Source organism: Hyperolius riggenbachi, chromosome 3, assembly GCF_040937935.1.
Source record: "Hyperolius riggenbachi isolate aHypRig1 chromosome 3, aHypRig1.pri, whole genome shotgun sequence".
Lineage (NCBI taxonomy): Eukaryota > Metazoa > Chordata > Amphibia > Anura > Hyperoliidae > Hyperolius > Hyperolius riggenbachi.
Genome location: NC_090648.1, coordinates 123,080,965 through 123,092,982, shown reverse-complemented (window position 1 = coordinate 123,092,982; position 12,018 = coordinate 123,080,965). Strand labels below are relative to the sequence as shown.

Below are 12,018 nucleotides of genomic sequence, written 5' to 3'. Positions count from 1 at the left end.
TCATGCAGGGAAGTAGATTTGAGTATTTCATTTTTTTGCACATACACTATTTGAATAATGTGGAATGGCTCTTATGCAGACAGTGACATAATCATGGTGCCCACGCATGGTACAATTTTTTCATTTTTTTCCATTAGATAATTTTGTTCCATTATTCTATGAGATCGAATATAAAGATTTTTCCAACATGTCCCATTCGATTTTTATTGAAAAAAACGGGATAATCAATTCTTTTTTCTTGATTGAAAAAAATATTATTTTAAACTTTAATTCGCTTCGATGGTTTTGGTTGAATAAATGGGAAAATTGACCGTTTTTATTGTACCGTGTATGGGCACCATTGGTGGTATTGGTATTTCTAATAATGGTTTTTGTAGAGCTAGTACAAGTCTCTTGCGGACTCTACATTTGTGTGTGGGCAACTATTATATATGTGTATGCATTATACAGACATTATACTGATTGTATACATTATATGTAAGTGTGTTTTACTATGTTTCATTCTCTTAAAGGATCACTATCCTGAAAAATATAACATTTAAAATATATGTATATACTGTAAGAAGTACATTTCTCCCTGAGTAAGATGCACTATAACTTACTATTCTCCTATGTTGCTGTAGCTTACATTAAGCAGTAAAAATCTGACAGATGTGACAGGTTTTGGACTAGTCCATTTCCTCATGGGGGATTCTCAGTATCTCTATCATCCTTAAAGGAAACCTTAACCGAGAGGGATATGGATGTTTCCTTTTAAACAATACCAGTTGCCTGGCTGTCCTGCTGGTCTCTGGCTGTAGTAGTGGCTTAATCACACACCTGAAACAATCATGCAGCTAATCCAGTCTGACTTTAGTCAGAGCACATGATCTGCATGCTTGTTCAGGGTCTGTGGCTAAAAGTATTAGAGACACAGGATCAGCAGGAGAGTCAGGCAACTGGTATTACTTTAAAGGGGAACTGAAGTAAGAGGTATACGGAGGCTGCCATATTTATTTCCTTTTAATCAATACCAGTTGCCTGGCAGCCCTGCTGATCCTCTGCCTCTAATACCATTAGCCATAGCCCCTGAACAAGCATGCAGCAGATCAGGTGTTTCAGACTTTAAAGTCAGATCTGACAAGACTAGCTGCATGCTTGTTTCTGGTGTTATTCAGATATTACTGCAGAGAAATAGCCCAGCAGGGCTGCCAGGCAACTGGTATTGATTAAAAGGAAAGAAATATGGCAGCCTCCGTATACCTCTTACTTCAGTTCCCCTTTAAAAGGAAAAATCCATATCCTTCTCAGTCTAGGTTCCCTTTAAGGCAGGAGTCGACGGACGAATCTGCACTGTTGATCGACAGCCAGCTAAGAATAGCTGACTGTCGGCAATAAGTTAACAAAAAAACAGCAGCAGCGGTATTTTTTTAACGCTGCAGGAAAACGCACATTGCTCCCACCGCATTGCGATTTTGCATTAGGAAGCAATATGCAAATTTACTGCAATACAAAAACGCACTCAATTTTTGGAAAGTTTGACCCCTGCCTTACAATAGCACATTTCTGCAGTTGGACTGAGCAACTGTCCACCAAGAAGTGCTTTTGAAAATAAAGAAAACCCTGAGAATTCCCTATGAGAAGATGGACTAGTCCAAAATCTCAGATTTTATCAACCTATTGTAAGAGACAGCAACACAGAAAAATAAAGCACTGTATATTTTACCTAATCAGTGCAGCTACTGTCCGCATAATGTAATGCTCACTGTAATATTACGGATGTGGGAAAGGGGAAAGCTGATGTTTTGGATAATTATACCTTATTCTGTATTGGAGTAGGTACTATGAAACAGGCAGCATTCGGCCAGGAGTCATTGGTGGTTCCAAACCCAAAGTTGCTACCCCCAAAGTGGTGGAAAAGATTGGCGATTACAAGAGACAGAACCCCACTATGTTTGCCTGGGAGATCAGGGACCGGCTGCTGGCAGAGGGGGTGTGTGACAATGACACGGTGCCCAGTGTCAGCTCCATAAACAGGTATGGTAAGAGGACGTGTGCTGTGAATTATGTGCATACTGTGATGTGTCAATATGATGTCTATTCATATAACTTATCTCTGAATCATCTCTTCTTATCTAATTCTCACATTATTCATAAAATAACTTTTCAGCACTTTTTGTGAGGACAAAAGTCACAGATAATAAAGCCCACGCTAGATGGAACTCAACCAAGGCATGACCGCATTGAGACAGAATCAAGTGTGCATACAGCTGCCCTTCAATGTCATTTAGGTCCAGTGCACACCAAAAACTGCTAGCTGGTTTTTCAGAGCGATTCTATCTAGGCATGTTTAGAGAGATTTTCTAAACATGCCTAGCGTTTTTTGGAGCGTTTTTGTGTAGGTTTTTTTATTTTATTTTGTTACAGTACAGCTGTAACTGAACAGCTACTGTAACAAAAATGCTTGGAAAACCGCTCTGATCTAGCGTTTTTCAGAGCGGTTTTACACTTCCCTATACTTAACATTGAGGCAGAATCGCCTCAGTGGTCAGGCCGTAAAAACATCTAAAACATTTTAAACAGAATCCAAAATGCTTTTATTTGTGCGTTTATGCTCGCCCCTTCATCTGTTCATGTTAGTCGGCAGAAGAGAGTGTGCTGATGGGACGTTGCAGGGGCAAAGTCCCCAGACTTGATGACTTACAACTAGGACTAAAGGCTATCTATGAAGCTGTCTTACCGTTATTGCACTGCAGCAAAACATGGCCTTCCTTGTACTTAAGGCCCTGTTCACAGTGGTCAGCTTTGTCTCTATTGCTGCCTATGGCGGTGCCATTTTTATAGGCACCATTTTTACCTGCTTCCCCTCAGGCACAGAACCTGGGAATAGGGCTGGTGCCAAGCCTTGACCAGATTGCTAAAACAGTCCTGGACCTAACCACAATATAAGCATTACTTGCCGTCAGTGGTGTGCTTACTCTTTCTTTTACATTAGTTTGAGCAGAATATGGAGGCTGCCATATTTATTTCCTTTTAAATAATACCTGTTACCTGGCAGCCCTGAATAACACCAGAAACAAGCATGCAGCTAATCGTGTTCGATCCGACAATAATGTCAGACACACCTGATCTTCTGCATGCTTGTTCAGGGTATATGGATAAAAGTATTAGATACAGAGCATCCACAGTATAGCCAGGTAACTGGTATTGTTTAAAATGAAGTAAATATGGCAGCCTCCATATCCCTTCATTATTGAGTTATGTTCTGTTTTGTGTTATTTACTATTTACAAAATTAAAGTTGGTTGTGTATATACTACTGCTATACTTTGTATGTCACTATTTTTCAATAAACACAACGTGCTTTAAAAAAACTAAAAATAATGCATGTCAATAAACGTACAAGTATTATATCGTCATAAAGACGGAATGTTTTCTCCTATAACATCGTGGTAAATTAAATTATGAGAAAGGCAAAATAATGCTTGATTGTCAATTTGTTCAACTATTATTTTTCGGGCTGCAATCATTTTTATGAAAGAGAAAATTGTGTACATGACAGCGATTAGCGAGTGACTCATCTCTTATTACTCTCTGGTCTCTTGGCAGAATCATCCGCACCAAAGTCCAGCAGTTATTCAACCTACCCATGGAGACCTGTGTGAAGTCGTTAAGTCCAGGACAAACTCTCAGTAAGTTTAATTACAATATATTAGAATCAATGTCCATGAAGACTCTTATTTATCCATGTGTGGTATATCCAGAGAAAATAAGGAGATATGGTAATTTCAACTCAAAAATATGTTTAGCTGAGTTTTTCTTATTATTTGTAACCTCATGAAATGTTAACTTTGAGTGATACAATAAGGTAGGTTTAGATTAAATTTCAGGTATGCTGTGTTCAGCTTATCCCAGATGCTGGGTAGACAGTGGTACTTAAAGGACAACCGAGGTGACATATGACATGATGAGATAGACATATGGATGCGCAGTGCCAAGCAGTCAAATAACTAGACTGTGTTCCTTTTTTTTCTTACTCTGCCTGAAAGAGTTAAAAATCAGGTATGCAAGTGACAGTTTCTGTCTGGGTCGGGACTGGGTCAGACTAGGTCAGACTATAGCATAACCCTCACTGATAAGTAATTTCCGCCATAAAACACTTTTCTGTCAGTAAATTGCTTCTGAGAGCAGGAAAGAGATAAAAAGGGTCAATAATTCATAGATTTGAGCTCTGACATACTTCAATGAAGGTGTCATTGGGCAGAGACAATGAAAGAGTAAAAACGCAAAAAACTAGATTTAAATATAAAATAAAACAGTGGGATATCTAAAAAAGTGATTTTTAGGAGGAGGAGTATGGATATAATTGTTTTTCTCAAAACTTTATTTTCACCTCGGATGTTCTTTAAAAAGAACCAGAGGTAAGAGACATATGGATGTTGCCATATTTAATGCATCTTGCTGATCTTTCTGCAATCATGCAGCAAATCCAGTCAGACATCCTCAGAGACATCTGATCGGCATGCTTGTTCAGGGTCTATGGCTAAAAATATTAGAGGCAGTGGATCAGCAGGACTGCCAGGCAATGTGCATTGTTTAAAAGTAAATAAATATAGCAGCCTGCATACCCTTCTCACTTCAGGTGTCCTTTAAAAATGACAGTTGTCACCTAACGGTTGATTTTTTCCCTAGTTGTAAATGGAGCTGGCTACAAAAAGCATTCTGCTGTCTCCTGGGTTGGAGAAATTGGCTTCTATTAATTTTTCCACCCCTGGGTTAGAGAAACCGATGTAGTAAAAATGGAGAAACCGTTCACACAGATTGAAAAGATGCTTTTTCCATTGGAGCACCAGTTGTCACTTTTTACATAGTGTACTTCTGATGGCATATGGTACGCATTTTCTGAAGAGTTGTCTTCCTGTCCCGACAGTCCCAAGTTCTGCAGTGACACCTCCAGAGTCTCCTCACTCCGACTCCCTTGGATCTACCTACTCAATCAGCGGACTGCTGGGAATAACTCAGCCGAGCTCTGATGGAAAACGCAAACTGGATGACAGTAAGTGGAAGTTCTGATCTCTGCCGTTCTCTTTAGAACTGTCTAAGGTCTAGTAGATTGCAAAACCCATATTGGGCAAAGCACTCTGGGTGCAATGTTCATTGCAACCAATCATAAAAAAACTTTCATTAAATAGGAACTTCAGCCTAAACAAACATACTGTCATTAAGTTACATTAGTTATGTTACTTAAAATAGATAGGTAATATAATCCCACCCTTACCCACCCTGTTTTAAAAGAACAGGCAAATGTTTGATTTCATGATGGCAGCCATCTTTTTGGTTGAAAGGAGGTGACAGGGAGCATGAGACACAGTTCCAACTGTCCTGTGTGCTGATCACCCCTCCCAGTTGCTAGGCAACGTGAATAACAACATAGGAAATCCCATCATGCTTTGCCCAGCATCAGGGACAAAAAGCCTGCGCTGTTTTCTTAGATGGGTGGAGCTTAGCTAAAAATGCAGCTAAAAATGATGCTTTGATCCTTTTCAGTTCTGCTGAGTAGATTTTTAGTCCGGAGGTTCACTTTAATTAAGTTCTGTTAAACTATAGTTAGCAGTTTTATGTGTGATTGACAATAGTTACCTTGAGGAGTTTTTGGGGTATGAGTAGAACAAGCTCAGCCCTTCTTGGCTGTTCCATCACAGCCCATGGTGCCACTGGGGACAGGAAGTGAGTGGAAGTGATGTCATTTTGGACACAAATACTAATAACAGCTCAAACAGGCAGGGGCCCTTCAACAAATCTTTCATGGGTCTCTTCCCTACATTTAAAACCCTTTGCCTCTCCCTCACTGTTGACCCCCCCCCCATTTTACAGGGATCATATAACAAGACTGCCCCCTCCCCACACACAGAAAAGTGGAGTCCCCATAACTTCCCCACACATTACAAGTGCGGGCTTCTTCTGTAGCAGGGGGCCTTTATCAGGGAGGGTAAGGATCTGGTGCCACAAACAGCTACAGGTGGTGCTTGCTTTCTCTGTAGTTACATCTCTATGACAGAGGTTCTAACCCTCATACACTCTTTGAAAATCATATTATTTTAGTGTAATGTTTCATTTTAATGGGCACTAATCACTAGTCCAGTAACCTGGCTGCAACAACCAGGCTGTCTCTATTTATTATGGTCATATCAGCACAAAGAAAACTGTTAAGGGAGGTGGGGCAATTCTGTTTTGTGTTGCCGAGTAGGCCTTGTTGATGTCAGTCTTGCTCTTCGCAGGTGATCAGGACAGCTGCAGACTCAGCATCGACTCGCAGGGTAGTATCGGCCTGAGCCGGAAGCAGCTGCGCACAGACGCCTACATACAGCACCCTCTAGATGGGTTGGAATGCCCCTTCCAGAGGCAGCATTTTCCCGACTCTTACCCCTCTGCAAGTCACAGTAAAGCTGAGCAAGTGAGTACAACTAGCAGGCTGCATGCATATGCTGAGGATTATTCAACGCTTGTCTTGTACTCACCACAGAGATATCACTATTGGTCTTCACATTTCAGGCTCTCTATCCTCTCCCGCTACTCAACAATGCAATGGATGATGGGAAATCTGCTCTGGCCACCTCCAACGCCACCCTCAGCAGGAATCTATCCTCTCACCAGGGCTACTCCTCTCTCTCAGGTGAGCACTCTGCGGTTTGCCTTTTTATTAAAGATGGTCAATGGGATCAGGGGTGCTGCTAAGGTTTCTTGTGGCCCCAAGAGGCACATCATTCTTGCCCCCCCTTCCCAGTCATAGGCCCCTTGCCCTGTAATAACAGGTAGCCAAAGGTGCCCCCCCCCCCATAAAACCCCTAAAACCCCTAAAACCAAATAGGAAATCATCCAGTATAGGTAGGTAGCCAAAAATGTACCCCTCCGGTATAGGTAGTCAAATGTTCCCCAGTAAAGGTAGCCAAGGTGTACCCCCAGTTTAGATAGCCACCCTCAGTATAGGTAGCCAAAGGTGTCACCCCCTTATTGGGCATTGGAGTCAGTGGGGGTATGTAGCTAGCTATCCCCAACACTTGTAGACCTGCAGATCAGCAGCAGCCTGAAGAAAGGAGATCAGTAACAGTGTGGCACACCTCTAATGCAAGAAATGAGCAATGACCTCATGTCCGCACCTGCAGTGCACTCTTTGGTCGCTGCGCTGCCCTCCCCTCTGTTCACGTTGCTGCTGATCTGAGCTCTGTGTAAGTGACAGGGAGGCAGGGGGGGGGGGCATACATGTCACAGGCAGGATGGCTCTGGCAGTATAGGAGGCCCCTGCCATGGGTGAGGCCCCAAGCTGCTGCTTGGTTTGCCTGGGCCTAGCTGCACCCCTGAATGGGATGTAAATAATATGAACACAAATTGTATGTAGCTTGGAAATGGAACAGTCAAAATTGTCAGGTAGCACATTTGATCTGCTCACACCTAAACCTACACATTCTAGATTAAAGTTGGCTGAGGTGGCTGATCACCTCTGCCGACATCCGGCGTTTGTACAGCAGCCCCTGACAGCCACCCAGGTAGATCAATTAGGCCGAGCGACAGCCAATAGCTTTGTTCTCCCCACTCACCTACAGTCCCCCCAACCGCAGCATGATGTCACACCTGCGCCGCTCAGTCAGCCCTCCTGCATTGCAACAGAACACGTTGTTAGCCTGCAGGCTAACTATGCATCTGGAAGGCCTTGGCCCAGTGATGTCACCTGAGGGATCGGGTCCATCGAACCTGTGTAGGAACCTTAAGTTGCATGCAATTTGCATTACATTTGCTAGCGATTTAGACTTATTTGCATGTCATTGACTATCTGTAGTCATTGTTAGGTTAATCACAGCAAAGCACAGGCAACCACAACGCAGGTACCTGCTATCCCCATCACGCATGGAAAGCTCTCTGGGTAGGTTGCTATTTACCAGCGTGGTTTTCCGCTAGAAGAAATGCTAGTTAGAGCTCTAGGCGAAACTCATAACTCTGAAATATGAAGAGCTATTAACCGGCTTCGTCTGCGCAGATTTTTGGATTCACTCTTTGGAAGAAGAAACAAAAATTAATGTTCCACCAAGTTAACAGCCTGTAGAATGGGAAGGAAACCTCATTAGCATTTGTCTCTCACCTGTGCGCATTAACACAACAAGCTAGAAATTAGATTGTCTGATATAATATAAAGCCCTCTCTATCCACACAGGAAACCTTCCCACATACGAGGATGTCGATTTTCACAATCAGATATTGTGTGCCTGCATGTGTGGTTAAAGCTAGAGATGACAATGACATGTTAAACCTCTGAGTTTACTGAAATTTTGATGCAAATACTTGGAAATAAGCCTGTAGCAGTTGTTCCTACTTTGGGTTGGATATTTTCCCAGCTGCAACACAATTTCAGCAAACTTAAAGACAGCTGTAACCAGAGGCTGCCATATTTATTTCCTTTTAAACAATACCAGTTGCCTGGCTATCCAGCTTATCCTGGATAGAGATTAGATCCCTCTAATGATTTTAGCTATAGACCCTGAACAAGCATGCAGTAGATCAGGTGTTTCTGACATTTCGGTCAGATCTGACAAGATTAGCTACATCTACATGCTTGCTTCTGGTGCTATTCAGACACTACTGTACTTCAACCAAATAGATTAGCAAGGCTGCCAGGCAACTTGTATAGCTTAAAATGATACTGTAGGGGGGTCAGGGGAAAATGAGTTGAACTTACCCGGGGCTTCTAACGGTCCCCCGCAGACATCCTGTGTTGGCGCAGCCACTCACCGATGCTCCGGCCCCGCCTCCGGTTCACTTCTGGAATTTCAGACTGCGCCTGCGTTGCCGTGTCCTCGATCCCGCTGATGTCATCAAGAGCGCACAGCGCAGGCCCAGTATGGTCTGTGTCTGCGCAGTACACTCCTGGTGACATCAGCGTGAGTGAGGACATGGCAACGCAGGCGCAGTGGATTTCTGACTTTAAAGTCAGAAATTCCAGAAGTGAACTGGAGGCGGGGCCGGAGCATCGGTGAGTGGCTGCGTGGACACAGGATGTCTGCGGGGGACCATTAGAAGCCCCGGGTAAGTTCAGCTCATTTTTCCCCGACCCCACTACAGTATCCCTTTAAAAGGAAATAAATATGGTAGCCTCCATATTCTTCCCACTTCAGTTGTCCTTTAAGCCTGGTACACACTTTCAATTAGGATTGGCAAACCACTGACCAGTTTTAACACCTCTACATAGTATAAGGGTCAACATATATTGAATACTATGAGCAGATTGTGTAGGTGAACACTCATACTCCATGCAGGTGGTAAAATTGGTCAGTGATTGGCCAATTATAATTGAAAGTGTGTACCAGGCTTTAGAACTTTTCATTCATCATCATTAGTTAAAACCAACTCGCAGGCAGTTATGCTGAGCCTGCAGTTACACCATGGACTTAAAGGGAACCTGAAGCGAGAGGTATATGGAGGCTGCCATATTTATTTGCCGTGGTCAGATGCCACATGAGACATTCTGTGACCACTGGGTAACACCGCTGCGCATCAAATGTGACATATAGTGTTACCAAACGCCGCCATTTGGCTGCATGTAATTGCAGTCGGATAGCGCTTGTGGCTGGTAGCCAGGAGGTTAAACTGCTTGACAAACGAGCAGTCCAGCTCCCCATGGAAAAGAGTCCTAAGGGTCCTTTCACACTTTCTAAGCTTGATCTCGCAATAAATTGGCCCATTTTCACGGTACTCATGCGTATTTCCACAAATTCCCCGGCAGATTTTGTGATGAAATAGCATCGAAAAATACCGTCAAATTTAATGGTTAATAGCAAAGCCTCTATACATGCTGGGTATGTTAAGGAGAACCGTGGGAATGAGGAAGAAAAATCTTTCAAAAAGACCTTATAGTTTTGAAGATCAAATGACAAAAAATGTATCTACCCATCGGGGGTGGAAATTGACATACATCAACAGAAAGAGCAGTGGATTTTCTGCCAGAACAAGTTGCCACAGAGACCACTGTTCAGCCGCAATACTGCTGCATGTGGATCCCTGGCAAATATACCTTTGCGCAATGGCGTTGTTCATTGGAGACCTTCAATCAAGATAATGGCAGGATATTGGTGTGGGACGTTTCTGAGTATATTGGCATGGGAACATAAATTAAAGGAAAATATTTATGGTTAATTAAGCCTAATAAAATACTTTTTTTTAACCATTTGTGGAAATGGGTAAGGGGTACGTCAGTAACCCCATACCTATTTCACTGAAGGGGGGTATCTATTGATTTTCTCAAAAGCTTCAAGATCTTTTTGAAAATACCTAGCAAAATTTGGCAAAATTTCTAGCATGTACGGTGCTTTGCTATTAACTGCTAAAGTCGGTGCCATTAACTTCAATGCAGTTTGCAAAAGTGTTGTGGTGAAAATTTGTGGAACCACTGCAAGTTCGAGGTAAATTTACACGAGACTGCCAGATTCATTTCTGCTCATTCCTGTCCAGTATCACTGCTGTGTAAACTTTGGAGCCATTGTTATACAGCAACATCACAGTAATACAACATTGAAAACAGGTGAGTAAAGAGAAGTCTATCTACGTTATTTATCCCCACTTTATTAGTAGAAGCAGCTGGTACAAACTTAAAACAGCAATAAACCAGTGAAAAGTACTTGTCTTTAGTGTTTCATCAGTGTCTTAGGCCCCGTTCACACTTGCGTTTTGCCATGCAAACGGACCGGATCCTGATCGGATCAGGACCTGATCCGGATCGGAACCGTACGGTTCTGATCCAGATTCGATCCGGTCCGTTTGCATCAGGCATGCATCAGGCTGCCATCCGGATCCGTGGGCAAAAAATAGCGAAATTTTAAGAAAAAAATGTTGGGGTCAGCAGAAGGTGCACCTGGTGCACCTGTAGAATCAGGTTCCTCCGCTGTAGGCCTCACCTCCACCTCCGACATTCTGCCAAACAGCTCCAGCACGTCTGTCACTGCTGCTCCACCCCAGACATGCTTGGCCCATGTGTCCCCATCCGAAATGGCCGCTTGGATACGCATAGGAAGTGGGGTAGAACGTCAGGTTTTTGTAGGCAGTGTGTTCTGTGCCTTTCGTTTCCCATTGGTTTCTGTGTTCCGGATGGTGCTGTCAGGCTCAGGTCCGGCTCCAGTCCGGGTGCGTGGGCCGGAGATCCGGACACAAAAAATAGCGCATGTTGGAAAACTGTCCGGAGTCCGGATCCGGTCCGGCTCCGTACTGTACGGAACGTACGTATGTGAACATCCGCATAGCCTTTGCATTGCTATGCGGAACATACAATCCGTTTGTACAGTATACGGTCCGGATCCGATCAGGCGGATCCGGACAGAGAACGCTAATGTGAACCGGGCCTTATAGAGAGGCTCTTAACCAGATCGTGTTCCATGACATGAGTATCACGCCCGAATCTTCAGCTCTAAAGATTCCTGTACACCAGGCATGGGCAAACTTGGCCCTCCAGCTGTTAAGGAACTACAAGTCCCACAATGCATTGCAGGAGTCTGACAGCCACAGTCATGACTCATAAAGGCAAATGCATCATGGGACGTGTAGTTCCGTAACAGCTGGAGGGCTGAGTTTGCCCATGCCTGGTGTAGAGGCACGCCCCCGCTGCTCCTGCACACATCCAATAGTGAGTGATTGCTGCCATAGCAGCAGTCATAAAGTAAAAAAAAAGTTTTAAAAGCTTTTTTTACTTAAGTTAAAGTGACAGTGACACATTAAAAAATAAAGTTTTTTTTTCCCTGTAAGATTTGTAGACACCTGTAATGGCTGCCACCCACAGCGATCTGATGCCATCACATAACATCATTATGTTTTTGCCTAGCAATGCATCTATCTGTACAGCACTGGGGGCCCTAAACGATGTGCTCTAGCAATGGTATGCAATAGCTGCAGATGAACACGATAGAAATAATGGTATGCTCCATGCCTAACTAGTGGTAAAATATGGCATAAATGGTATTGTTGTGACCGGGACAAGCCAAATAATGCATTTTAAGATGTGTTT

The 12,018-nt window shown here is 43.3% G+C and overlaps 1 protein-coding gene across 1 annotated transcript in view; it reads left to right on the top strand.

The window, feature by feature from the left end:
• Nucleotides 1-12,018, top strand: part of PAX8 (paired box 8) — a 47,215-nt gene that overhangs the window by 21,624 nt on the left and 13,573 nt on the right. The window contains exons 5-9 of the mRNA XM_068272383.1: nt 1,819-2,016; nt 3,588-3,670; nt 4,909-5,034; nt 6,257-6,432; nt 6,531-6,651. Of these exons, the coding sequence (XP_068128484.1) occupies nt 1,819-2,016; nt 3,588-3,670; nt 4,909-5,034; nt 6,257-6,432; nt 6,531-6,651 (704 nt within the window). The remainder of the gene's footprint in view (nt 1-1,818; nt 2,017-3,587; nt 3,671-4,908; nt 5,035-6,256; nt 6,433-6,530; nt 6,652-12,018) is intronic.